At 63.5% G+C, this 27,605-nt stretch overlaps 1 protein-coding gene across 2 annotated transcripts; it reads right to left on the minus strand.

The window, feature by feature from the left end:
* Nucleotides 1–1,586: 1,586 nt before the first annotated feature.
* Nucleotides 1,587–27,352, minus strand: ZNF687 (zinc finger protein 687). Of its 2 annotated transcripts, XM_035570816.2 has the most exons (10): nucleotides 27,251–27,315; nucleotides 12,419–12,758; nucleotides 10,492–12,331; nucleotides 7,975–8,153; nucleotides 7,240–7,416; nucleotides 6,821–6,983; nucleotides 6,059–6,355; nucleotides 5,590–5,702; nucleotides 5,075–5,216; nucleotides 1,596–4,504 (listed from the first exon to the last, which is right to left on the minus strand). In XM_035570816.2, exons 2-10 carry the CDS (start codon nucleotides 12,736–12,738, stop codon nucleotides 4,031–4,033), a joined length of 3,705 nt encoding a protein of 1,234 aa, XP_035426709.1. In that variant the 5' UTR covers nucleotides 12,739–12,758; nucleotides 27,251–27,315; the 3' UTR covers nucleotides 1,596–4,030. The 2 variants fall into 2 exon arrangements, with proteins under 2 accessions (XP_035426708.1, XP_035426709.1); XM_035570815.2 differs by having other exon boundaries at nucleotides 1,587–4,504; nucleotides 10,492–12,758; nucleotides 27,251–27,352.
* Between the last annotated feature and the right edge of the window lie 253 nt (nucleotides 27,353–27,605).

Genomic DNA, 27,605 nt, shown 5'->3' on the forward strand with positions numbered 1-27,605 from the left:
AAAGCGTAAAGGATGATGCGGTAACCATTGATGTAATGCGCTCGCAGGGTCTGGCGATGGCCAGGCAAAAGCCAGCAAAGGGCCTCGGGACATTGAGTTAGCTCCAGACCTCATGCAGCCACCTCTTCCTCCCGTCAGTATTACGCCTGTTGGTGCCCTGTGAATGCTCCCACAATCTCAGAAATGTTTAGGAGCTGGGGGTGGAAGGGGAGGGCACAGGGACCGACCCCCCCACCACCCTTCAGCGTCTACCGTGACTCGAGCCTTCTGCTGGTACCACTTGAATGCAGCGGAGCTGAATCCCGATGGCCCCTGCCCTGCATGTTCCCCCACTGCAGCCTCAGCGTTATTCAGCCCCTTTCTTTCTTTGTGTCTCACAACCCCGTCACCCCACCTTGTAATGGAGGGGGAGGGTCCCGTTGTACCACTGCACGTAGGTCACTGCTCCTGCCCCTGTCCCGTGGCACCTGCCCCATCTCCCACCACCGGTACGTCAAGGTTGGGGTTCACTGAGGCCGGTGCTCACCTGGGGTGTCTGCATTGCCTCGTGCTCCTTTTGAGCACTTTTTTCTTTTTTTCTTTTTTTTTTTTTTTTTTTTTTTTTCCCGTTTTTGACTCTGTTCCAGCGATTTGGGACTGTGAAGCTTTTGCCCTCCCTGGTGCAATAACGTCTGCTTTGCCCCACGCTCAATGTCGGGCCTCATCTCCCTGCTGTGGTCTGGGACACATCTGGCAAAGGCAGGTTCCCTCCAGGGAGCCCCGCGGAGGGTTTCACCAGAGGCAACGGGACGGGGCAGGGGCAGGAGCAAGCCGCCTGATGCTGCCCTGGCTTCCCCAAACCAGGCCAGAGCGCGCCCTGCACTGCCTGCGGCGGGTGCATCCGCAGGAGGATGGAGCAAGCACCCCGGGAAGGCCCGAAGGAAAAGGGGATTCCTGTGCTGAGGCCGTAACCCCAGCAGGCTCCAGGAAGGGCACCCGCAGCCTGGTCACTCCCCTGGCCCCGGTGCTTTGGTCTGAGCTCAGCGCCCGACCCGCCCCCCCCCCCCCCCCCCCCCCCAGCCCGTCCTGCTGGTCTGAAGGCGAAGCCCCCACCAGCTGCGAGAGCTGCCCCCCACGCCCGGTGTCTGTAGCTCCGGGTGCTGTTCCCTTGCCCAGTGCACCAGTGTGTAGCCTCCGACGTCCTCAGTCTGTTTGTTTAGCACTAATTATTTGTCATGTTGATTATTTAGCATTAAAAAAAAAAGAAAATTCTATTTTAAAACGCTGGGTTCCAATGGCCGGGGGTGCCCAGGGCTGGGGAAGGCCACTGGGCCCCTGAGCTCACACAGGGGACCACCACCATTGACAGCCTCCCCCCCCCCGCCCCCCAAATCGTGTCGTGTCATTCCCCCCTCCCCCCCCAGTTTGGGGGCTGCTGGGGTGGGAGGGGGGCTCAGGGCAGCCCAAGGCCCCTCGGGGGAGGCAGGCGGGGGGGAAGGACCCCACTGTGGGGCAGGACCACTGCTCGTCGCAGCGGGCAGGAGAGCAGCAGGCAGCCACTGGAGCCCTTGTGGGGGCTGCTTAAGTAACACAGGCACAGCAGGGGTTAAACCACTAAAAGTTTAATTGCATTATTACTACAAGAATAAAGGATACCTGAGAGCCTCTTGCAGTGCCCGTAGTTTTAATGTAGCATAATCAGGTCACAACCCCTAAAAACAAGTGTACAGATGCACCCCCCCCCCATGCCCCCCCGCTTTAACAGAAGTTGAGCTAAAGGCACTGAAGTGCTTGAAAACCAAGAGATTACAAAGCAATTTGTTTTGTTTCCTTCCTCTAAAACTCGTAGAAACTTTAGGTTCTTCTCTATTATTAAACATCATTTACACGTTCACAGCCCCACGTGCTACAGCTGAGAGGGGTCGGGGAGACAACGATGGAGGAAACGACGATGTGGTCAATGGGGTTTGGGAGGCAAAGAGCACCCCTGCCAGGAGGGGGGGGTCTGGCCTGGGGGCTGTGGGAACTGCTAATTTACTTTATTTCTCTTCTTTTATTTTTAAAAAGCCCCCCCCCCCCCCTTCTGTGTGTGCCGTTCAGTTGAATCCACCTGCAGCAAGGGGGAGGATTAACCCCCCTCCTTGCACCTGAAACAAAAACAAAACAAAACAAAAAAAAACAACAAAAACCAACCCCAGCAAACCATCTTTCCCCACCCCAGAAAATAAAAATAAAACTAAAAACTAAAAAAAAAAAAGCAACCCAAATCACAACAGTAGTTTTTTGTCACTTTTAGTGTATGATACAACTTTACACAGCGTGTTAGATGTTATTCACAAGGAAATAAGGAGCCCAAAGTTAAGTTACTGAAATAATTACTCACACAAACACCCTACCCCAAGCACAGGCGCTAAACAAACAGAACAAGTAGAAAGTCTCTTTTCTGGCTGTTATTCTCCTTCCCCGAAGGTCACCGGGGGGGGGGGGGGGGGGAATGCAGCAGCAGCCCCGCACGGGTGAGCCCCCACCACGACATTCAGCCGGCTTGTACGCCAGGGCCAAGCTCTCGCACACGCACAGGACGTGGCTCACCATGGCCATGGGGGAGCTCAGCCATGCCAGGAGCTGCTTGGCTGCGAGCGTTGTGTGGAAGAGGAGCAGCAAACACGGCCGAGCCCCCGCTGCGGGCCGGGCACTAGCAAAGCCCTCGGTGCTGGGCGAGCAGCACTGGATGATGGCATCGCCCCTCGGAAAAGCCAGGCAAAAGCTTTCACCATCAGCGCGTTGGCAGCAGCTTCCCCTCCTCACGGCCCCTTTGTTTGGCAAGTAGCCGCTGCCGGCCCAGATCCAGGATGGGGCCCAAGGAGAGTCCCGAAACCTCCCTGCGGCTCCGAGGAACAGACTTGGTGCAGCGCTGCTGGGGTAGCCCACGCCACCAGGGCTCGCTCTGAGCTTGTCGAGACGCTTCTGTTTGCTTGTTTTCCAGTGCTGACTGAAAGTAACTCCTCCTCCCCGTGAAAGGCCACAGGCTGGGGCCTCGTGCATGGCCGTCCCTGGGTGCAAAACAAGCACATTGACACCAGCGCCGCCTCAAGTTAGTGCAAGCGATGGTGAAGAGCAACCTCGCGGGTGAGCGGCGCCGGGACTGAGCCACAGAGGGGCCAGGACAGCAGCAGCATCTCTGCAGAAACGGAGAGCGGCCGCGAGTCTGGAATCGGCTTCTCCCCCCTACTCCCAGCAAGATACAAAACAAGCAACATAGAAAAGGGAAAGGAAAAAAAAAGGTGGATCCTGCTGTGACGTTATTGTCAGCACAGACAGCCCTGTCTGGCGGTGGAGACATCTTCCCCTGGCCCCCAGGTCCTGCCCTGCTCCAGCCCTCCCAGAGGAGCAGCAAACCCCAACACGGCCGCTCCCAGCACAGCTGACCGCAGCTGAGGCTGGTTCTTGGGATGTGGGAGAGGTTCCTGGGAAAGAGGGAACAAGAAGAAAGCCACTGAGCTGCAGCACAAGGTCCAGGCGCTGTAAAAGCCGAGATCGGAAGAGGCAGTGACTTGTGATTTGCCAACACTGGCCCAGGGTGGGGAGATGTCATTCCCTGTCCTCGTCCCTGGGCGAGGAAGGCCACTGTCCCTCCGCACAGATGTGACCAGCTGTGGGGCAGCTGTGGCCCCGTGTGACAACAGAGCAGCAAACAGACTGTTTGGTTTCCCCTGGGGCAGGGTGGCCAGCATGGACTCTGCCCCTCATCTGCTGTACAATAAGGCAGCCGAAATTCTGCCTTCGCCCTGCTCTCACCCACAGAGCAGGGGTGGGTGAACACTCAGCCGAGCAGGGACGTGGCCGAGCAGATTCAGCGTGGAGGGCACACGGAGTCAGGCCAGATCGCACAAGCCAGCTCTCATCTCTTCACAGCTCCTTCACGCGACCCTGTCTCAAAACGCTGCCCAGGAGGAGGGAGGAAGGTGGCACCCAGGTGGGCTTCCAGCAGCCTCCTCGCAAATTGCTCTGTGCTGATTATATACACGTCTCATACCCCTCGACCGGGGCCCTAGTTTTCAGGGCTTGCATTCTGCCTCGCACGGATGAAGGCCATGCCGTGGGTGCGGAAGTGTGTCTTGAGGTTCAGCTGACTGTCAAAGCAGCGGCCACACACCTTGCAGGACAGCTTGCCGTCGGCCATGTGCTGGGCACCTCCTTCAAGGGGGCTCCGGGGCCCCGGCTCCTCCATCTCGCCCGCTCCCTTCTTCTTCTTGTGGGTGATGAAGCGGTGGCGGTTGAGGGAGACCTGGGAGGTGAAGCAGAGCCCGCACTCCCGGCACTGGTGGGAGCTCTCGTCAGTCCGGTGCTGGGGAATGTGTTCCTGGAAGTCAGCTGAGCTGCTGGCGAGGTAGCCGCACTTGCGGCACCGGAAGGGCGCCTTGCGGTCGCCCTTGGGGTTTTTGGAGGGAGGCGTAGTGCTGTCAGGCTCCTCACTGCACGAGTCACCCTCGTCCGAGGACAGCTTCCGCTTCCGGCTGGACACCTGTGACAAAGGTTGGGTTTCGTGGGTGCCTGGCCCGGGCAGCTCCCAGCAGAACCCCAACCTGCTCAGTAATTCCCCAACAGGCTCCTCCACGTATCTGCTCAGATAAAGGCTGAACGGGGGGAGTGACTCCACCGCTCTTGGCTGGCCCCAGGAGCTGCGCCCCCGCTGGTAACCCCGGCCAAGGGAATCCCACAAACTGCCTCTGACTTGCTTTTGCCCCTCACGCCAAGTGCCTTCACCCCACGCAGCCTGGGACTGCTCCCAAGCAAACTCTAAGCAAGACGGGATGTTTTGCATTTTCTCCCAGCACACAGCAAGAGGCTGAGGCAGCGAAGTTCAGTCCCTGCCATGCTGGCACGGAGAGACGGGAGCTAAACAAACCATGCCAAGATGCGGCCTGCGCCCCTGCAGCAGCCACCGGGCCTCACGGTGGGAGGGAGCTGCCAATCCCAGGCACTGCAGGACGTGTGGAGGCACAAGTGACCAGGATCAGGGCTCACGGAGATGCCTTCAACCCTGTCTGAAAACTCCACAAGGCCCTTACGAGCACCCCCAGTGACCTCATACCTGCGTAGGGCCAGTCCCTATCCGGGCGATAACGACCTCCTGGCTCTTTGTCTGGTCGGTCACCTTGATCCCATGTCGCACCTGGATGTGCTTCTCCAGGATGAGCCTGCTGCTGAAGGTCCGCTTGCCCTCTGTGCAGTACCTGCAGGGCCAGAGCAGGGAGGCAATGACACGATGCTCTGCAGCGAGGAGCCGAGCCCCAGGCCTGCTTCAGCATGACTGTGCGCATGTTGAGCCCTGGCTCCCTTAGGAAAGCTGGATCCAGCATCCTGACCCCCCCAGTTTACTGCTCTAACTGCAAATATTCTCATCTGCTTTCCTCTACAGGGTATAAAACTGAGTCCCTCCCTCAGTACCTTCTTTCCATCTGACGTCCAAGACACCTGTTAAATCCCCATCATGCTTCAACCCTCTACAACTTGATCCTCCCCACAACAGCCTGACAGGGAAACCACTCGCCCCTTTTGAACCAGACCCGCCCTGTTTCAGCCAAACCCAGAAGGTGCCGTAGGTACCGGCAGGGATAGACGCGCTTGATCCCTTCGTGATTCACGCGCACGTGTCTCCGGAGGCTGGGAGCAGAGCAGAACGAACGCTCACACAGGTGGCACGGGAACTTCTTCACCGACTGTAAGAAAGGAAGAGGCAGGTGGGTACCACACAGGGAGCTGAGACCAGAGAGTCAGGCTCTCCAGTTGTGCAGAGAAGCCAGATGTGGGACCTCAGCACTGCCTCCGATCTCCTCCCCTTGCCTATCCCATGGCTGCACATTGGGAAAACAAATACCTGCTCTCTGCTGTTCACCATAACAGGTAACAGCCCTGCTCCCTGAAGCCTCCGCGAGCAGGCAGGCTCCTGACCAGGTTTGTACGGGGGGAGAAGCACTGCCCACACTGAGGCAGAGAATGCTCTGGGCCCAGCACGGAGCCTGGGTGCCTTGCCCTCTGGCAGAGCCAGAGCTGGAGCCCCTGGCCTCCTCCTCACCTTGCCATGATCCTTCTTCATGTGGGAGACGTATTCATCACGCTCTGGGAACCAGGAGTGGCAAACCCCGCACGTCCACCCGCTGCCCTTCGACTTGTTGACTGTCTTGCGCTGGAAGCGGCTCCGCTTTGTCTTGCGCAGCTCTGGTGAGCTGGGAGGCTCATCCTCCTCTGTGGAGGACGATGACTCCTCCGAAATCTTGGACACGGGGGTTTCGACAGGTTCCTGCTTTGGTGTGAGCAGGACAGCCGCCTTCTTTGCCAGGTCGTCCTTGGGTTTTTGGGGCTGATGAGTGTTCTGGAAAGCAAAGACAAGAGTGTTGGCAGCTGACCGTGGCCAGGAAAACCTGCAGTGGCCTCCAGGCCTCCCTCCGCACAGATGGACCCTCCTGCCCTCAGCCTTGGGGCGGGAGGGGAGACACCGGGCCTTGCTGTGATGGGGATGACCTGACAGCCATCATCCAGCCCCAGGACATCCCTGTAAAAGGCTATTTACCAAATATCAATATCCTGATAAGGGTGTGGGAACACAGCACATCGGGGACTTTGTCCCCCAAGGGACACTCAGGCATGGGCACAGATCCCCAGCACCGAGGGAAGGTGAGCACGCAGCCGATGCGGTGCCGTCTCCTTCTTCAGCCCCAACGTGGGGCTGAGGGATTCCCCTCAGGTCTGAAGCATTGTGGTCATTAGGGGTGAAAGAGGGCAGTCAAGAGGCACCAGGAGGTTGTGCAGAGAGCACTGAGCCTGGCCACAGCGTTACCTTGAGGTGCTCCAGCATGGTGCGCTTCTGGGCAAAGAGCAGCGGGCAGTCCGGACACTTGAAGACGCTGACCCGCTGGTTGAGCAAATGCTGGTCAAAGTGGGAAGAGAGCAGGGGCTTGTGGGTGAAGACCGTGTCGCACATTGCACACTTGTAAATCATTCTGTCGGAGGAAAAGGCCACTGTCAGCACAGCCCAGGTCTGGGTCAAGAGAAACGTGGAGGACGCCCTTTGGCAGGAGGGCTGGGAGCAGCCCTGGGAGCAGTCTGGCCCACGCCAAGCGATGGGAAAATAAAAGGGAGAGGGACCCAGCTCTCTGCACTGGTGCTGAGCGCTTCCCCCAGCGGCCCACCCACTGGGAGTGCTCCTGGTTCTCCCAGCAGGATCTGCCAGGGTGCCAGCTTGAAGGGAACACTTACTTGGACTGCTGGTTGCTGAAGCCAGGGTGCTGCGTGTAAACGTGCGCGTGGGCGCTGGGGGCTGACTTGAACGCCATGGGACAGATGGGGCACTTGTGAAACACCTCGCAGTGGGAGGTCTGGATGTGGGACTTGATGGAGTTGACCCCGCCGAACACCACAGCGCAGCTGGGACATCTGCAGAGCGGAGGAGAGCGTGAGGCAGGGGACGGGTGACACAGGGCACGGGGGATTCAGCCTTCTCACTGAAACCAGTGCATGCCGAGGTCCAGACATAAGCAGCAAGGAGCAGTCAGAGCCCAAGAGCCCACGACTGCTGCAGGGGCAGCTCACTCCTTCCTGCCCGCCTGCGGGACTTTGTAGGAGCCCCCAAGCCCCAAGAGACACCAGGACCCCACCAGTTCTAGGAGGACTCCAGCTTGGAGCAACCAGCCCTGCCCGTTGCTGGTGGCTCATCAGGAAGAGCCCGTGGGGGTCTGATGCTGCCAGCTCTGACTGAGGTCAGAACCGTGGCCAGGAGGCAAATTCCCCTGGGGTTGGAGGGGGGAGAGCCAAAGAAGGGAGCGAAGCGAGAATTTCATCCTCAGCCCCGCATCCAGCACCAGTGGGGAGGAGGAACGTGGATTTCTGCCCCACCTGCTCAACAGAAACCTGCCCGAGACTGGCCCCCGCCCGCCCTGGGATCTCCCAGCCCCCTCGGCCCCAGCAGAAGCCCGAGCAGAGGCAGAGCCCTACCTGTACCCCACCCTCCGGGAGAAGTGCAGGCAGGCCTCCTTCAGGTGGGTCTCGAAGTTGGCGAGGAGGAAATTCCCCCCGCACTCGGGGCAGACGTGGGGAGGCCGGTTTTTGTGCATCCGCTGATGGGCGTTGAAGCTGCAGCGGTTGGACATGATCATGGGGCACGTCGTGCAAACCTGCGGGGAGAAGGACAAAGAGCTTCAGCCTGACGTGCACCGTGCGTGCAGGGGGCTTTTCAGCCCCTTCTTTGTGCTGCCGGGGGAAAGAAAGCGTCGGGAACAGACAGCTTGTATGCAGGGCACTTCTAGGTGATAATCTGCTTGCGCCAGCTCGCTGGTAATTGCTGAGCGTGTTTCCCATGCAGACAAGACGCCTTTTCCAGGCTTCTCATCGCAGACAGATCCCACATGCACCGTGTGCTGAGGTCAGCCTGGCACCAGCCACTTTGCAAGGAGGGAGCGGGGGCTCATTCAAACCAGCTTCCAAACCCATTTCACAGCCACCTCCACCTCCACGCCAGGGCACAGCCACGAGGATGTTGAGGGGGGAGGCTGGCAAGGGCTCAAGGAAACAGGACGGAGCCTCCAATGGAAGGAGCTGCCCTGGAAGATGGGATAACCAGAGCAAAGGTGGGGAGAGGAAGGAAAGGAGCAGGTCCATAAACACGGCAGGGTTTTTATAGCCAAGGACAAAGGCTGAGCCAGCAGGAGCAGCCAGCCTTGCCCACACAAGTGCTGCGCCTGGAGGGAGGGATATGGGAAAGGCTGGGCCCCAATCCTGCAGCCACCTTTGGGTCTGAGCAGGGTCTGCATTGCTGGGAGGGGCAAGGACGGCGCAGGAACCGCTGAGGAGGCTGCTGGAAGGGAGAAGCTGCCTGCAAGGAGCCAAAGCATCCACCCCACCACTCCCTGAGAGCTGCCCCATGCTTGGAAAGCGCCCAGAAACCAGAACAGGGACGGCACAAGCGCGGGCTGAGCTGGCTGCCGCAGGCAGCCACCACCCAGTGCCAGCCCCTGCCGCCTCTCCTGCCTCGGGCTGTGATAAAGGACGAGAAGAGGCTGGCTGTAGGCAGGGCTGGCCTGGGGAGGAGTCTGCCCCTGGGTCTGGGGACAGCGCTGCGGTGGCTAGGTGGAGGCTGTTAATAGAGTTGTGCCCCGTCAGCGACTTCACATCAAATTTCTGAGCTAAAGCAGTCCCAGAGATGGGTGCTCAGAGCTGCCAGCGTCATTCTGCCGGCATTCCCAGGCAGCTGGCACCCACGGGGAGGCAGGGACGCCTTCCCCCGGCCCCCCTTCCCCCAGCAGGGATCTCTGTGCCCTCTCACTGCTTCTGCCGCAGCCCCGGAGATCCAGAGCATGTCCTGACATCGCTGCATCCCATGCACAGCTCGCAGCTCAACCCCTGTCAACAGCAGGGTTAGGAGAGGGGATGGGAGTAGGAAATCCTCCCTGTTGAGAGGACGCTTCCTGTGCCCCAGAAATGCTCTAAGGCCCCCCCGCTGTCTGCAGACGGGACATAAGGGTCTGGCAGTGAAACAGGCACACAAGCACGTGAGCCTTGGTGACCTTCAAGCAGAAAGCAGAGCTCCGGAACAGCAGGGCTGCGTCCGAACAGCGTCCCGGCTACAGCAGCAGCGCTTCAAAGCAAACAGAGGCACCAGGAAACAGCAAATTCCTCCCGTGCAGGGGAAGCTGGCGGACAGAAGGGAAGGTGAGGAGGACCGGGGTGCTGTCCTGCCCAGGCGGGACGGCTGGGCTCCTTTGGGGGCCTGCGTTCTCTGCTTGCCTTTCAGAGGTCACCTCTCAGCAGCATTAGCCCTACATTTGCTGGATGCTGCCTGCCCAACAAACCAGGATGTCTTGGCAACAACAGGAAGCACACACATCTCAAGGTTAGCTCTCGAAGCAGGAGAAAAAACACACACCCTGCTTTCTCCAGACTCCATTTGTGCTTCAAGCCAACGGAAAGAGGAAGCAGCGGCCACGGCTGTAACATGGCTGCGCAGGGGCTGCCCGGCAGGCAGGGCGCTGCTCTCCTCCCCACGCCCCCGGGCAGCGTTATCCCCTGCCAACAACCCCCCCGATTCCGGGCAGGGACTGGATCCTGGCTCTCACCTTCTCCTTTGTGCGTGGTTTTCACAGCAGGCACGCAGGGGCAGAGCTGCTCAGATGGCATCTGGAGAGCCCTGCCCTGCTGCCCGGTGCTGCCCAGGGCCCGCTTCTCACGGCTGTAACATCCAGCCTGCTGCTGCCCTCCCACAAAGCGCCTCCACAGCCAGCGCCGGGGGCTGCCGCTCACCTGCCTCCTCCTCCAGCTCGATGCCAGCTCTGCCAAGCAGGCATCCGCAAGGCAGGCCGGTGAACGCGGGCACAAGAAATACTCTTGCCCCAAGAGCTGCCCCACGGAGCCCCACAACAACCCAGTGGATTCTCCAGCTGCTGCTCCCCTCACGCTAGCCGCCCCCGAGCCACATGCCAGGGAGGAGGCAGCCTTGGGCCCATCACACCCACGTACCGTGCTGCTGGTCGTCCCCGTGGTCACCGTCTGCTGGAAATGCGCGGCCAGCCCGGCCTTGTCTTTGCACTGCTCTTTGCACTCCAGGCACCTGAAGCAGCTGTAGTTGGTCTGCTCCAAGCCGCTGCTCAGAGGCAGGATGGGGAGGTCCGGAGCCCCGTTGGCCGCGGCCAAGGCGTCCTGAGCCACGCCGGCCACTTTGCCAGCAGGGAAGGAGGTGACCGAGACCAGGGGGGTGATGTCCGGCTGCCCGATCATCTGATCCAAAGCGATGGGCCTCATCACCAGGTGGGAGCACTGCATCACCAGCCCTTTGTCCTTGTGCTCCCGGGCGTGCAGGAGCAAACTGCACTTGTTGAAGAACACGAGGCGTTTGGTGCAGTGGTTGCAGGTTACCTCGATGCGCATGCTTCGCCGGTCATAGTGGCGAGCCAAGCTCTTCTCCAGGGCGAAGGAGTCCCCGCACTCCAGGCAGCGGTAACCGAACGGAGGCAGGGTGAGGCTCGCATCGGCTGGGGGATTCAGGTTGGGCTTGTACGTTGGCAAGAGGTTTTTGCTGTTGAGAATCTTGTTAAAGGCTTCCACGAGGCTGGACTGGCTCCTGGAAATGACCGTGCCCGCAATGGTAGGGGAAGGTTTCTGCGGCTGCACCATCACGACTGTGGTGCCGTTGACCTTCTGGTTGGCCGTGGTGGTGATGGTGGTGGTCTGCGTCACGGTGCTGACGTTGGTCCGCGTGTCGGCTTTGGGCAGGGTCTGTGGCACCAGGTTGATGATGTTCTTGGCCACGGCTTTGCCCGTCTTGGACGGCAGCACCACGGATTTCTGCTGAGCGACGCTGGCAGCAATCAGCATGGCACTGCTGGCGTTCTGGATGGTGGAGACCGGCAGGACGGTCCCTTTGATCTTGGTGCCGTTGCCAAGCTGAACGCTGACAATTTTTGGCCCCTCGATGGTTTTCAAGGGGCTGGAGAGATCCATCTTCTCCTTGGGCACCTCCAGCACGATCCCGTCCTCTTTCTCTGCTGAACCCGAAAAGCTGATACCCTCAAGAGAGGGCTCCTGAGAGCTCTGCTCAGCCGTCCCCTTGGTGGAGCCTGGCTCTGAGTCTGATGAGACCCTGGTCACCGTCCTGGTGATGCTGCCGCAAGACGTTTTGATGGTTTTAATCCGCACTTTCAGGGGCCGCGAGGAATTGGAAGAAGGGGAATCGTTGTTGTTGTCGTCCTCTTCCTCCTCTTCCTCAGCACTAGACATACTCTGTGGACTTCCCATCGACTTCTCCAGAGCCTCCTGCTCTTCCTTGAGGGCGATGTCATCCAGCTGCTTCGGAGAAGGGGGGAGTCTGGGGCTCTGCACCATGGGTGACGAAGGCTTGAAGAACGGCTCCCGGGGGCTGGTGGGTGAGCGCTTCACTTCAGGAAGGTTGCTGGTGCTGCTGTCGAGGTTTGGGTCGGAACCGGGCCACGATGCAATGGGAGAATCACCTGTGGAGTAGCGAACAGTGACCGATTTCAAGTGCTCCAAGGGACTGTCACCCAGGGCTGCAGCCAAACCCTTTGGGCTGGCTTCACGGCCCACCTCCTCTGAGTCAGACTCCTCTTTTTTGATGCAGGGAACTGCAGGAGGGGACCCGCTTGCACCCCCTGCCTGGCTGGTTTCAAAGGGCTGCGGGAAAGCCGGGGGCAGGTTCTCGGTGCTCTCTCCCATGGGCTCCTTGCAGTCCAGCGATGGGGTGGGCGACGGGGAGAGGGAGGGCACGGCGAGGGACTTCTCCTTCGGCTTGCACTCTCGAGGTCTGTCGATCAGGTTGGCAGCATTGTCTTCGTTGGGATCAGGACTAAAATGGGAGAAGATATCCAGGGGTTTGGGACCTTTTTCTTTCACCCAACACTCCCCATTGGAGGATGCCACAGCTTCCACGGACCTGGAGGTGGGGGACCTGGGCATCTCGGTGGCCCCAAAGCCATTCTGCAGCAAGCGCGGCCCGATGACGTGCCCGTCTTTACTGCGCCCATCCAGGGCATCAAGCTGCTCGGGGCAGACGGTGTTCTTGACGATCACGCTGACCGCGGTGATGTCCGTGTGCGGGAGGACGTGGTCAGGGGGCCCCGGCTCCCCAGGGACCTGCTTGATGTGAGCGTCAGCCTCCTCATGGCTGGAGTGAATGGCCTCGTTCGTGTCGATGTCAGGAATGTCAAAAGCTGCCAGAAGGTCGTCAAAATCTGGAGTTTTCATGTCACCCATGGTGGGGACTACGGCAGAGTCTGTAAGAGAGGGAGGAGAGGAGCATTAGCACCACGACCCCAGCACGCAGACGAAGCCATCAGCGCGCCCACGTGTCGTGACCCCACTCGTGCTGGGCTCTCCCTTGCACCACGAGCTCACCAGGCGGCACAGAGCCACTGCTCTGCACCAAACCCCTGCAAAACAAGGATGGGAACCTGCTTCTTCCTCGCTTACTCCACACCAGCCACAAAATCCCCATGCCTCCTTCCCTTTGAACCCCAGCCCTGAAGCCCTGGGGCAAATCACGGCACTTCTCTGCCTTTCCTGCTTTGTCTGCTTAGCATCTTTTGATCCCTAGCCCGGAGGAGAGAGTTCAAAAGGATCCCAGCGTCCTGGGAGAGTCTGAGCACGAGGGAGGCCGACTGGCAAAGGCAGCGCTGCCCTGAGGCCAGAGCCCTCCGCGGCTCGCAGGCTCGCAGTGAATCACCGCAGGAGGCTGCGGAAGGGGCCGAGGCCCCTCAGGAGCTGTCCTCGCCCCACAGCAGCGAGGCCTCCCCAGGGCCAGCTGGCCGCTCCGGAGGCTGTGCAGGAGGAAGGAGCCAGGCAGTGCCGAGGCTCGGGCAGGAGGCCTCAAACACGCGGCTGGGGAGCAGAGGATGAAGAGGAGGAGGCTGAGAGGAGACGTGGCGACAGGTTTCCAAACGTGGCTGCAGCAGAGACAAAGGGAATAATGTTCTTCCTGCCCCCGGGGGCCGGGTAAGAAATCCCAGGATTAAACTGCAGACAAGGGATGTGGCTTAGACAGGAGGGGCTCTGACTTACAGGGATAACTGCGCTGCTGGGCAGGAGGACGGGGCTGAGGATGCTCTTGGGGATGGCACCGCGGCACTGCCCACAGGGGGCAGCCGGTTACCCCTAACCGTCAATTAGCAAAGCAAAAAAACAAAACCAAACCCTTCATCTCAAAGGCTGTAGGAGGTACAAGCAAACGCAGCCACCACAGCCAACTCCTGCCTGCCCACTGGGTCCTGCACCACAGCAGGCCGGGCCCCGTGGACGGACGGGGACGGTGCACTGCCTCCCGAATAAATCTGCCTTTTGCGCAAGGGAGCGATGGGCTCAGCCGACGCTCAGCAGCCCCAAAGGATGAGCGCAGCCTGCGCGTCCTGCTCCCGGAGGCGCGCGGGGACACCAGCCCCTGCAGTGCTGGAAGCCCTCGGCCGTGCCACGCTTTATGCCAGAACCGAGTCTCTGTTCCGAAACCTGCCAAAGCACTGACAGGCGAAACACCCGCCGCGTGTGTCTCAGCAGGTTAGCCACGGCATCCTCCCAGCTGGTGGCACAGCAGAGGCACCTTCAGCTGCCAGATCTTCGGATCGTGTCACCCATCACCTCGTCCTACAGGCTGCTGCGGAGGCGAGCAGTTCCGAGTCCCCAGGGCTGGACACCTCCGCGCTACGAACACGCAGCTGCCACGGGAGGTGCCGCGGGGACACACACACACGTCCCTTCCAGAGCCACCTCCGTCCTGCCGCTCACTGACGAGAGGCGGGATGCACGCGTGGATGGATCCTCAGCACCTTGGCTCTTGCCAGACGGACAGCAGCGCTAACGAAGCTGCTTTCCCGACGATCTCTCGCATCTAATCAGGGATGAACACGAGCCGCAGCTTTCCAGAGCGCCTCATCTCGGACACGTACCTGTCTGAGCCTCCTACCCTGGAGACCACAGCACCTTGCCCCTAGTGAAGACGGCTCAGTGCTTCCCTTCGCCTCGCCCGGGCTGTGACGCTGAGCAGAAGGCGACGCTCCAGCTCCCCGCTGGCCGCAGAAAGGCTTTTGCTGATGGCTGCAGCCTGGCAGCGCAGCATCCCCGGGAGCGAGCACGGTGTCACAGGCCAGGAGAGCGCCTGCGCTGCTCGGGGGAAGGAGCAGGCTCGCGTCCTCGCAGGAGCAATTCAGCTTCCATGGCGATCTCCTCTTCAGAGACCCTGCGACGTCCGCAAGGGCCAAACGCTCCCGCTGCAAACCCCTCCGTCCTGCAGCGTTTTTCCTTTCCCAAACCGGAGGCAGATGGAAGAAACAAGCAGAGCCGGTGCCCGCTGCGCTCCTGCCAGGATCTGGCCTCGGGGGAGCCCAGCCTGGGTCTCCCCTGAGCACGCGACAGCGACCGCAGCTCTCTTGGGCTCGTACCTGAAGCAGAAACAACCTCACAGCAGAACAGCCAGGAGAGACCAGCACCACCAACAGGCTTCCAAACCGCAGGCCGGCAACCTCCCGCCAGGCCACACGAGCCCTCCGGGCCACAGCAGCACCGCCCCAGGCACCGGGCGCTGGCCAGAAGCAGCTCCTGAGAGCGGGGCAGGCCAGCCAGGGACGCTGCAGCACTGTGGCCTCGCCAGCCCCACAGCAACAGGGACTTTGTTTGCAACAGGAAGGTTGTTTTGGCGGGGTGAAATCCACAGGGATAAGGTCTGCAAGAGCATGAGATGGTGCTGCTTTCTCTCCCCCACAATCACGTATTTTTTAACCAAACGTCCTACTCCACTTTGGGATGGAATCAAACACGCTTCAGGGAAGAGACAGTACTACAGCAGAGCAGATAACCTTGACCCCAAACAGCAAAATCAGCCCTTGCTGCCAGCTGCCTTGACTGCCTGCGTGTCCCACCCCCCTGGCTAGGGGACCGCTGGTCTCTGCCCCCCAAATCTCTTGCCACCAATGGCTTTGGTGAAGCTGGCTCATTTCTGCAAGATTTCACCAACTGCACCCCACGTTGCAAAGCCCCTGTGCAGTTCAGTGAGGAAACCGACTTTTTGCGCAGGACTTCAGCCACGACCTCAGGGAGAAGCCTCGGTGAGAGGACCAGGAGGAGAAGCACCAGGCTCCACAGTCCTGCAGCAGGGGAAGGAGCGAACACCACGCTCCTGTTCCAGCGCTGCCATCTGTTTCTGCAGCGCAAATCTCTGCTGAGAGCGGCATGACGACCCCAAGGACATTTGGTTTCCAAGCGACTTTTCCAACCACCGTTCAGCAGGATACAAATATTCGCAGTAAAGTGGAGAGAAGCAGGTTGTTGCACTGGGAAAAAAAGGTTCCCAAAAACAAAGGAGGAGGGGAATCCTCCTCCACCCAACACGCAGGGGAACAGCTCCATCCCCAAAGCGGCGGCAGCTCCGAGCTGTGCCAAGCCTGGGGACAACGGCAGGTCCCTGAGGCTTGACCCCGCTCCTCGCAGTGCCGGGGACGGCTGGGAGCAGCCCCGAGGAGCCGAGCCCTCCCGCCGTGCCCTCCCCAGCACAGAGCTGCTTGGTGGGGCAGGACGCGGGGCAGGACGCACGCAGGGGCCCCGCTCCAGCCCCGCCGAGCTCGGCCCCGCCGCCGAAGCGCTGCCTGGCGTCCCCGCCGCTCCTCTCTCCAGCTGAGGGGAACGAGCACCCGAGTGTGCCAACACACGAAACCCGGCTGGCGCTCGGCCTGGCGGAGCGCTTCTGCTCCGGGCTGATGCCCCGAACTGCCGCGAGCGGGGTCGTTGTCATCAGGGGCTCTGGCAGGGAGAGGAGAGAACAAACCTTCAGCCCCCGATTTCTCTGGGCTCGCAGATTGGTTTTAAATACATTACTGTTAATTTAATCAGTTGATTAAATAAATTAACTGATCATACTTGCTTAGTTTCCTTAGATCGCTTCCTTCCCAGCCCCCCGATAAAAAGTGCCACGCCTTTGTCACCTCTGTACCCCCTACCCTGGTCTCAGCCAACTGTGCCCTCCTTTTAGCATCCCTGTTTTTAGAAACAAAACCCATTTTGGGTCCATTCGATTGATTGAACCCATTTTTTAAAAAAGCTCACAGCTTTGGGACAGGAATGAAGCGCCTGGGGAACCGTTCAGGGCTTCCACGCTCCCCGAGATGGCGGCCCACCTAGCGGAAGCCCCTGCACAGCGCCCCTTACCCCGGGACTCCTCCGTGCCTGGAGCTAACGGGAAGGTCCCTGCCCCACAAGTGTTGCTCTTCAAAACCCCAAGCCTAAGATCCCCCGTTCAGCCCTCTCCCTGCTCTCCAGCTGTAACTCCTAGCAAAAAGGAGACAACAGAGGTGGGCAGAGCCCAGCTCCGTCTCCACCCCTGCCATGCTGACGCGGGGAGTTATTTTGGTAGCTCAAGACACAACTGTTTTCTTAGGCAAAAGAACTATTTTTCAAAGGCAGTGGTGGAAGGGAGGGGTATTTTTAACCGTCCCGCCTGGCCAGGGACAGGGATAACACACGCAGGCACCTGCCCCCCGGGGGAGCGGCGATCGGAGCCGCGCAGGGCCCCGCCGCAGCCATCGCTGGCAGGGGTGGTCCCGGCCGCCTGCTTCCACGGCTCGGGAAACCGAGGCACGGGAGAGAGAAAGGGACAAAGATCCAAAGCGGTGGTGGGAAAAGATCCAGAAATCCTCTCCGACTTCAAGGGATGAGCCAAAGGCTGCAGAACCCGTCTGCCAGCCTGCCCCGCACACCCCAGCCCTGGTCTGAAGTTAGAGGACAGCAGCCTCCCCGTCCGAAAGTCGCCGCTCATTACCCTGGCTACCACCAAAAACACAGCAAAGCTCACGGGGCACAGGCTCGTTGGAGACAACCGATCCTGTCCCTCCCTGAAAACCTCTTCACAGAGACGTTGGCCCTGGTGAACACGCTCCGCTGGCCCCGCTGCGCTCCCCACCAGCAGCTGCCACACTGCTGCCGAGCCACGCGACCAGCAAGGAGGCGAGCTGGCACCGGAGCCGCCAGGAGACCCAAGGCCCCGGCTCGAGGAAGAAGCTGGGCAGGCCCTGGGTGTGAAACCAGCACGCTCCCTGAATCCCCCTTCAGCCCCGTCCCCGCTGCCTCCCCGGCTGTCCTGTGCCCCCAGCACCGACCCCTCAACTCCCGAGGTGGAAATGCCAGTGGCGCCTCCCCACCGCCTGCGCGGGGCTTTGAGGTGAAATCCCCAGCGCTGTGCTAAAACCGGCCCTGCTCCCAGCGGGGGCACAAGAGGCCCTGACAACAGGGCAGCCCCCGCCCGCTACGTGCACAGCGAAAAGCCAGCACTGCGAGCAGAAGCAAGTCCCAGCGCTCCCCTCGGGCTTTCGCTTTCAGGCAGCAGGTTTCTGGTTAGCCCGCTCACCAAACCATCCTGCCCGGCGCGGGCTGGCTGCCCAGCGGACGCGGCGCTTGCCGGGCGGATTTGCTCTGGCCTGGCCACGTAAGCGGTGCTCAGCGCCACGCGGGACACGAGCTGGGGCCAGGCCGGCTCCACGCTTACCGAGGGCAGCACAGGCACCCGGGCGGCGAGCGGCTCTGGCCTCGCCGTGGTGGGGCCGCGTCTCGGCCGCTCTCCGGCAGGAAGAGGAAGCCAGGCTGGTGACGCCGTGCCGCGAGGCGCAGCTCTCGGAGAGGCCCCGCGTGCCTGCGGGTGCAGCTTTGGTCCTGTGCAGGGCTCTCCGGTCCGGCACCGCAGGACCTGGGGCCTCGCACCGGCGTGCAGGGCCCAAAATTCCCCCCAGCGGTGCCTGCAAACGCCTCTCCTAACGGACACGGGAGGAGGTCAGCAACGCGGAGCCCGGGCTGAGCTACAGGGAGCAAATCCTCGCCGTTGCGGAGCCAGGGCCGCACCCCCCGTGTGCCAGCAGCCTCGCGGCCGCTCGGAGCTCAGGAGGTGGCAGACACGGACGGGCATTTCCCGCCGTCGGGTCGGCCCCCACCAGAGGAAGGCCCAACCAGGGCCCAAACGTGCTGATGCCAAGCTCGCATTAACTGGTGCCCACCAGCCCAGCCCAGTGCCGCCTGCGACGCGGGTCCTGGGCCAGCCGGGCTGGCTGAGGGCGAGCAGCACGAGCCCCCGGGAGCTGGGGAGGCTGGCAGCTGAAATAATAACGCTCAGAGCCACTCAACGGGCAGCTTTAGGGCTCGGTCGCTTACTCAGCCTACCGCTACAAGAGAAAATTTAAAGATTAAAAACCAAAGCTCTCTCCAGCAACCAAGGCTCCTTTAGAAGCAGAGCTCCTTCCTCCTTGCCCGGCCAACACCAGGCGCCGCTCGCGGGGAGGCGCCGCTCGCTGCCCTCCTCTGCCCCAGCCCCTCCTGCTGAGGCCGCGTTCGGAGGATCCTGCCCTTGCCTGCACCACCCGCAGCACTCGGGGGGGTTCTGAGATCTGCGATCGGCCCCGAGCCTTATCCACGGCCCCGCAGCCTTGCCAAGAGGCGGCTCAGCAACGCAGGGCGCCGGGGGCTTCGTGCTCGTCCCGCCACGAGCTCGCTGCCCCCGAGCCCCTGGGCTGCCTGCGGGAGCAGCCCTGACGCCGGGCGCCCCGACGGGCCCACACAAAAGCCCGAACGCCAGGCCCGTGCCAAGGGCTCGCTGTTTTTACAGGCTGTTTTTCCTGTTTCCCTCCCTGACCCTCGCCAGGGCTTCGCTTCCCACCGGCCAGTTGTCACCGAGACCGAAGCACGGGCCGCCGGCACCCTCCGACACCCGCCTGCTGAGCGGAGCCGCGCGGAGCCCCCCCCGCCACCCCCGTACACCGCGCGGGGCCGTGGCCCTGCCTGCCTGCGTCCGAGGCCAGCGGGAGCGCCGAGCCGCGGCACCACGTGACGGCAGGATTAGCTTCCGAGGCACGGAGGAAACCTTTGACAAAGCCTGTCCCCGTGCCACCGCTCCCCAGGCCTCGACTGCTGGCCTCCCGCGGGCCGCCAGCACCGGGAGGGCCCCGGAGAAAAGGCGTCGCCGCCGGGTCGGTTGTGAAAGGAACAGGAGCAGGCTCACCTGGCGGGCGGGAGCCAAGCACAGCTCGGCCTCCGTGGCCCTCCCGGGGCTGCCGGAGCTGTTTCGGAACCGCTCCCCCGTTGGGAAGGCCCGGCCTTTGTGCCGAGCCCACGCCGGGGAGAGCGGCTGCTCCCCGCGAGCCAAACAAGCGCCAGCATCACGGGGCGAATCCCGAGAGCAGCAAGCTGGCGGCACCCGAGGTGGCTTTTCTCCGCCTCACTGCCTCCATCCACGGCCCCGTACCTGGCGGGGAGGGGGCAGCAAAGCCCCCAGCAGCCCCGTCTGGGGTTATTGCAGCAGCAGGCAGCACGCTCCCCTTCCCCTTCCCCTTCCCCCCCGGCGCTGCGCTCCCAGCGAGCGGCCAGCACCGGGGGAGGGGGATCCGCGGCCCCCGGGCACAGCAGCCCCTCGTGTGTCCCCCCCCAGCCATCAAAGCCGGGGGCAGAACCGCTGCCCGGGTGCCATGGGTGAGAGGCGGTGCAGGCAAGAGGAAAGGCGCGCGCCGGGGGCTGGAAGGCTCCTTTTGATGAGTTCTGCCTGAGCTGGTGCGAGCAGCGGCGGCTTTGAGCAGAAAGGCGCTCTGGAAGGAGCGGCTCTGTGCCGACCCTGCGGGTTTCTGGCTGCAGCGCATGCGGTGCCCTGCTCCCAGCGCTCAGCCTCCGCCCCCCGGCAGGAGGGCGCCCCGCTCCTCGTGGGGGTGCCCCGAAACAAAAACCTTCCTGAGAGCGGCCAGACGGCGAGCGGTCCCCCAGCACCTCGGCGTGAAGTTGGCGCACAAAGACGAGGTGAAACCAAGCCGATACTTTCCAAGTGACGCAGATCAGTGTAATTTTACTGTCCAAACGGAGCTAAGGCCAGAGAGCAAACAAGATTTCAGAGATGAAAGGATTTTAAGAGAGATTATTAGACTGGCAGCCAGCTATTAACGAGTCCCCCAGAAGGGCAGCTTGCTTGGGAAGCACGGGTCGAGCTGCCTGGCAGGAACCACACGCTTAGCCTGCAGGAGTCACTCCCAGGACTTGGTTTTCCTCTCCCCCTCCAAACATCTCCCTCCATCGCGAGGCCTGGCGCGCAGGTACCATCCTCACGAGATCGCGCTCGTAACGAAGTTGGGGCTTTGCCCCTCCTCCCTGCTGCACGGGGGAAACCGAGGCACGGAGCGATCCGGGCCGGTCCCAGCTCGGGCACGGCCCCGCTCCTCCCCAGGGCTCCTGCCCCACCGAGGTCCCGCTGGGGCTGCACCCGCGCCCTCACCGGCACGGCAGCGCCCGGCAGCCCCCCCGGTGCGCAGCGTGGCGCCCGACCGGTTCCCCACCTTCCACCTTCGGTGGCTGCCCTCGCTACTTTCCAGAACCGTAATTGGTTTTGCCAACGGAAAAGCCAGAAGGGACTCAGCCAGGCTCGGGAAGAGGTCACAGATCAGGAAAGAAACAAAGGTTAACCCCAAGAACAGCTCCTGCACAGCAGAAGCCTTTAATCTGGGGATCCAGGGACATGGGATTCAATCTCCCACGGCCCCTTTCCTCCCGGCCCCGGGGAGCAAAACGTGCCTCCGCGGGAGGACGAAGGAACCAGGCAGAGCAGAAGCACCGAGGGCAGCGAAGCGGTTCGGGGGGCAGAGCAGGCGCCGTGACCCAAGGCTGACGGGATTTCCAAAGGGGATCTCTCCGTGCCCACCCCGTCCCCGCCTGTCCCACCCCTCGGCAAGCCCAGGGGCTCTCCTCCGCTCCCCCTCGCGCCCGGCCGGCACCCGGCTCCGACGGCATCCGCTCGCCCAGCAGCTGCGGCGCACGCCCGCGCAGCCTGCGTCCTCCCGACACCGGAGAGTTCCCCCTCTGCCTCCCCCCCTCCGGGGAATCTGCCCACCCAGCAGCCCTCTGCAAACACAGCCCCTGCGGCGCTCCCGGGCGGGCGGCCGCTGTGCCGGCACTGACCTTCCGGCAAGGCTCCTGACTCCTGACGGAGGGAGAGGAGGAGAAGAGGAAGGGGGAGGGACGGGGGGGCTCGGGTTTCGCACGGAGGAGAGGGTGCGCAGGGAAGGACAGGAGCAGGCTGGTAGGCGACAGTCCCGCTCCCAGCATGACATCACCGGGCCAGGGCTCAGCAGGGACGGCTGCAGCGGGAGGGGAGGGCCGGGGGGAAAAAACAAAGAGAAAATAAACAAAAAACGGGCCCAGCACCGCACTCCTCTGCCCCTGGCACTCCGGAGGGCGGCAGCGGGCGGGCGGCAGCGGCAGGGTGAGCTTGGCGCAGCCGGAGGCGCCTCGAGGTGCGGCCTCCCCGCCGCTGCGGCCCCCCGCCACCCCCAGCGCAGCGACCCCAAAACTCGGCACCCGACCTGCTGCCCGCGAGCGCGGGAGGCGGGCTCGCTGCAGGGCACCCTCCGCGTACACCCAGGCGGAAGGTGCCGGGCGATTCTGGAGAGGCCTGGCCGCTTCCGGGCAGCTCGTAGCCCAGGCGGGGTTGCAGCACCTGCAGCAGCAGCACCTGCATCCGCTCGGCCTGGCTGGACCCAGATCTGCAGGCAGGGAAATGGGGGCAAGAATCCCTGCGTTGCCCCCACCTGCCCCGTCCCGCCCTTCGTTGGGCTGTTTGTCAGCCACCAGCCTCGTTTTGTCCCCGCTGCCAACGTCCAGCTCTGCTCGGTTTACTGGGAGCACGGGGGAGAGACGCTGGCTTCGGGCACCCAAACGAGCGCTCGCCCCTCCCAGCTCAGCGCAGACCAGGGCCACCCCCAGAACAAACTTCTTTAGAACACGGGGCAGGGGGGGAAACACAGGGGCTGGCCCCAGGACCCAAACGAAAGGAAGGGAGACGTGGATGAGAGGGTCCCGGCAGAGTTTCGATCACCGCACGCCGAGGCCGAGCTGTGGCACAGGGACGTGCCCACAACGCAGCCGGGGACGTGGTCCCGGCAGGTTTGGCAGAGCGAGGTGGGAAGCGAGGCGCCGAGGGAAGCGGCCAGGAGGGAGCCGAGGCCTCCGAACACGAGGGGGGGCAGCCGCTGAGCGGGGCCAGCCGGCGCCCGCACCCGGCGCGCCAGCGATTCGCTTCCAGCCTGCTGCCCTTCTGTGCTCGCCAACACAGCCGGCCGAGCAGGCAGCCGCTGGCACAGAACGCTCGCGTCCAGGGGGCTGCTCCCAGGTCCCCCCCTCCGTCCTGTCCTCACCGAGCTCTGGGCGTCCCGAGCCGCAGGGCCCTCTGCCCCCCGAGCTGCCACGTCCCTCTGAGCACGGGCAGCCCATCCCGCTGCCAGCCCCGCTCCCCGCGGCGCGGACCCGAACTGAGCCAGCTCCTTCCAGCTCCGGGGCCCGTCCCAGCGAAGCCCAGGGGATGCGAGAGGCGGCTCCGCGCTGCCGGCAGCTCCCGCCCAGCCTGGCGCTGAGCTCGCAGACGACGGTCACTTTAAGGCACTCCGAGGGTTTAATTATTAGTTTACCCCAGAGAGGCCACGGAGGGGCACCGCTGTGCCCCCACTTCCCCTCCTCATCCCTCCCTCCCGCGCCCAGCATTGCCCCGCAGGGCTGGGGGCAGCGCCGTGCCCAGAACCCTCGGCGTGGTTCAGCCCCGGCCGCTCCCAGCCCGGGGCTCGGCGGCTGCGTTTCCACCCGAAGGCGGCGAGCGCTGCGGCACGGCTCGGCACGGCTGGGCACAGCCAGGCGGCCCTGCTGGCACGCGTCACTCAGCCGGGGTCAAAAGCAGGAGCCTGGGGAGCAAAGAGCAGTCGCACTGCAGTCCAGCGGCCGCAAAAAACGCGCGGGTGTTGCATTAGCAGGACTCACTTCGGTCAGGCAACGTACGTATTTATGAAAGAAACGCGATGAGCTGGATCTGGGCTAAAGGGCCCGGAGCACCGCGCGAACGGCGCCTGCGCTCCCACACCAGCCAGCACCCACCGGCAGCTGCAGGGAGCAGCGGGGTCGTCCTCTCCTTTTTAGACCCTGCCTGTCGTCTCACGTGCCCCGATCGTCCCTGCTTTGAGCGCTACAGAATTTCGGAAGGAAGCAAATCCATTTTCTGCCACCGAGCCATCGGCCATTTCGGGCTCCCCACGGGGAAGAGCGGCTGCAAGGCACCAGCGGGACGCAGCAGGGAGGGCGGCAGCAGCGGCCGGTGCGCGTCGCGCCAAAGCCTCTTAGCCAGGACAACTCCCACTCGCCGCGAGCAGGAGGATTTCCAGCGATGCAGCATCCTCAGCTGCCGGCCTGCCGCTGCCTCAGGTTTCAGGGAGGCTTTAAGCGAGGAGGCCGAGTTATTTGGTGGAGGATGGGCTCGAGCAGCTTGTATTTTTAGTCCTGCTCAGGCAGGGCACCTCGTGTATTCCCAGCAGCGCACCAGCCGAGGGAGGGGCAGCCCCCAGCCCCTCGCTTCGAGCACATCGCAGTGCTTTGGACGGGAGAGACGAGCGCGATGGGCCGGGTTCGCACACAGGGAAGGGGGAAATTTGCAAGGGGCAAACCTAAAATCAGCTGTGACGGGGTGGTGGGGAGGAGGGCGCCGCTCCCCAGCGCACGGCACCCGCGCCGATGCCCCTGCCTGGGTACGAACAGCCCGCTCCCAAAGCGCCTCGAGTTCGGGCAGCAAAGGCGCTGCGTCGGGGAGCTGAGCAAGGCCCGCGGCTCTCCGTGTCCTGCCCCCGCAATCCGGAGCAGATCCACCACAACAGCCGCGCGCCCCGGTCCCGCACGGAGCACAGCTGCCACGCGCAGCGATGACACGCGTCCCGACGGAGGCTGGGGGGATTAAATTCCCATACGTTGAACAGAATTAAGGCTCCACCATCTGCTAACTTCTGGAAATATCAAAACAAACAAGCAGCGGACGAGATCCAGAAACGCCGACAATTTGGCCGGCCTGAGAAATGAAGTTTTAACACGGGCAGGCGTTCCTGTGGCGGTGGCTGGCACCAAGCAGCCCCGGTGTCCGTGCAGGGAGGCTGAGCCCACCCTTGCCGGCCTGAGCGGGTCCCGCACCGGTGCTCACGGAAAGAGCTCCTGTGGTTCGGGGCAGATGGCTCGTGGAAGAACGACCACAATGTCCCAGGCGTTTGGCCTAACGCTGCCCTCGCCTAGGACCGCGTCCAGGTCGTGACGGGCATGCAGAGGGCAGGAGCGGCTCCCCACGGCTCAGCGCAGACGTCTGCATGGCGATGGGGACGCACGGGGACGTTAACCCGTGAGACGGGCGGCCTTCAGGTGGCCGAGGGCGGTGCTGCAAAACCCCCGGGCGGGAACAGGGCAAGCTCAGGGCAGGGAAGGAAACACAGCTGCGGGTGCTCGCTGCAGAAGTGCCCTGCGCAGCACCACGAGCCTCTCCCCATGGCCGCCGCCATCCTCCAGAGTGCGAGGAGCGGTCAGGTCGCGGCGTAACAACCCCCGCACGGCTCCCCAGCCTCGCCTCGATCCTGCGCAGGCCGCGCTCCCTCCGACGTCGCGACGGCACCAGCGGCGCGCGATCGACTTCCAGCTCAGCCGTCCACGTGCCGGATTATTTGTCAGATTTTCGGAAAACAAACTCGGTTACCTCCATCCTAGCGCGTTTTGTGCTGTTTCATCCCACTGACTTCTACAACGTACAGCTTCTAACCTCGGCCAGGACACCCCGTTTATTCTAGCAGTATAAATAGAAAATCCGCCATGTCGGGTGCCAGAAGAAAGGAACACGAAGTTCTCTCGCTGTTGTCACACACCGCAGTGCCCCACACCAGAGCCGTGCTCGCTTGCTATCGTGCGCTTGTATTTTATAGTACCCAGGCGCGTGCTTAGGCGCTTTATGGGACAAATAAATTAAAGCCCTACAGAATATGTTGCGGGAGGCAATCCCACGTTAGCGGAAGCAGGGATTACATGACCCAGGAGAACCCAACCAGAGCAGAATAAACCCAGAAAGGGAGCGACAGACCTGCTTCCCGCAGGCCGGGGAGCCCCGCGCAGCGCCAGGAAGGTTCACCGGCCCCTCGCGGGAGCTTCCCACCGCCTCCCAAGAGCAGCTCAGCCCCAGCGCTTCTGCGAGGCCCCACGGACTTCCAGCGCTGCCTGCAGGCAGCCGGGGCCCCCCCACACGCAGCGGGCCGCAGCACGAGCACCGGCGGAAAGGCACCGGCGGAGTTCACCGGGCCTGCTGCCGCTCCTCACAGCCCGGCCAGGAAAGCTCCCGGTGGGAAACTCGGCGCCGCAGCAGTGCCAGGCCTCCCGCCCCTGCCTCCGCCAGCGCAGCCACATGTGGGGCGCAGCGCGAGCACGGGCGCTTATTTTCCTCCTCAGACGTGCTAAAAATACGCACTGGGAGGCAGCTGTTTCCACAAACAAGCCGCCCTGCCTAACGCACTGCTTAACACAAGCACCCGGGCTACCGGGCTTTCTCTGCTCACCCTTCGGAGAAGTCTCTCGGAATTAAATTCACGATGGGCCGATAACCACGGCCCCCCTGGGCTGCCCGTTACCCAATTCTGCACAGAGAGCACCAGGGAAATCAGGGACTTTTCAGGGGCAGAGACCGCGAAAAGAGAGAAGATAAAGCGGCTCGGAAACAAAACGACACGCTCTCGGTACCAGACCGCTCCCCCTCGCGCAGACAAAACCCAGGAGGCCCCTCAGGAAGTGGCCAGGAGCCACAAGCAGCAGCCCCACCGAGACGCCCCCTGCCCACACCAGACCCTTCCCAAAACACACACGCCGCACCGCGAGGGCCCCGAGGAGATCCTCTCTGCGCCTCCGGTGCTCTCTTCCCCCACCGAAGCCGGCGTGACCGGGAGATCCCTCCTCCCCAGCCCAAGGCAATTCGGCAGCGCGCTGCTGCTCTCCCCAGGACGCCGGGGTGCGCTCAGAGACCCCCGCACCCCGCTCCCAGCACCGCCCCCGGGGCGGCGGCACCAAGGGGAAGCAGAGGGGACCTGCAGAGCCCCTCGAGAACCGGAGGAGCGAGAAGGGCGCCCGGGAGCCGGGCCCCAACACAAAGGGCCACCGACGGGCCTCCTCCGGCCCCAGCCCCCTGCGCCCCCCCCGCCGCACCGGTCGGGAGGCCGCAGACGCTTCTCCCCGCGCCCCCCTCGGGACGCCGAAGGGACGAGGCGGGGGGAAGGCCCCGAGCGGCTTCACCGGGGGGCCGCAACCGCCCCGAGCCCCCAGCAGCCGGGGGAGGGACGGGGCGGGGCGGGGTGAGACCTCCGCGGACCGCGGGGCTCCAGGGGCGCTGCAGGGGGGGGGATGAGCCCGGGCCCCCGGGGGGCGCAGGGAGCGGCGGCCCCGCTGGGCCCCCGGGGCCGGGGCCCCGCGCCCCTCGCGGAGAGCCCCCGGGCGGGCGGGGAGGGAGGAGGCCGCGCTCGGGCCCCGGCAGGTGCGGGCTGGCAGCGCCGCCCCGGAGCCGCCCCAGAGCCGGGCCCCGCCGCATCCCGCCGGGCCGCAGGGGGCGGGCCGGGGCCGTTCCGCCGCCCCCCGGGACGCTCGCGGGGAGGGCGGGGACGAGCGGGGCCCGTCCCCGGAGGCGGCGGGGCCGCGGGGAGCCGCGGGGAGCCGCGGGGTGCCGGGGAGCCACCGCCCACCGCCACCCCGCAGCCCCCGCGGGCGGCGAGCGCCGGGCCCCGGCCCCCGGCCCCGAGCCGCGGCCGGGAAGGGCCCGGGAGCGGGGAGCGGCCCCGGACCCCCCCGCCCCGGGGGCGCCGCCCCGGCCCCCTCAGACCCCTCCGCGCCGCAGCCCCGGGCCCCCGTCCGGCCCCGTCCCGCCCCGCCCCGCCCCGCCCGGGCCTACCTGCGGCGGCGGGGCCCGGCTCCCGCCCAGCCCCTCGGCGGCGGCCGCTTCTCCTCAGCCACTTCCTGCTTGGCCCGCGCCCCCCGCCCTGCGCCGCCGGCCGCTCGCGCCCGCCCCCCGGCGCCGCGCTATTGGCCCCGCCGCCCGTCACTCCCCGCCCCGCGCGTTCCCGTTGGTCGGCGCCGCCGTCGCTCGCGGGAGATCGCGGCCGCTCGCACTCGCCATTGGCTGAGCCGGGGGCCGGAGGCCGCCCCCCGCGGGCATGCCTATTGGGAGACGGGGCGGCCATTCAAAGCCTGGTTCCGCCCACGCGGCTCGCCTATTGGCGATCGGGGCCGACGCGCCTGCGGACAGC

This window comes from Cygnus atratus, chromosome 28 (assembly GCF_013377495.2).
Source record: "Cygnus atratus isolate AKBS03 ecotype Queensland, Australia chromosome 28, CAtr_DNAZoo_HiC_assembly, whole genome shotgun sequence".
Classification (NCBI taxonomy): Eukaryota; Metazoa; Chordata; class Aves; order Anseriformes; family Anatidae; genus Cygnus; species Cygnus atratus.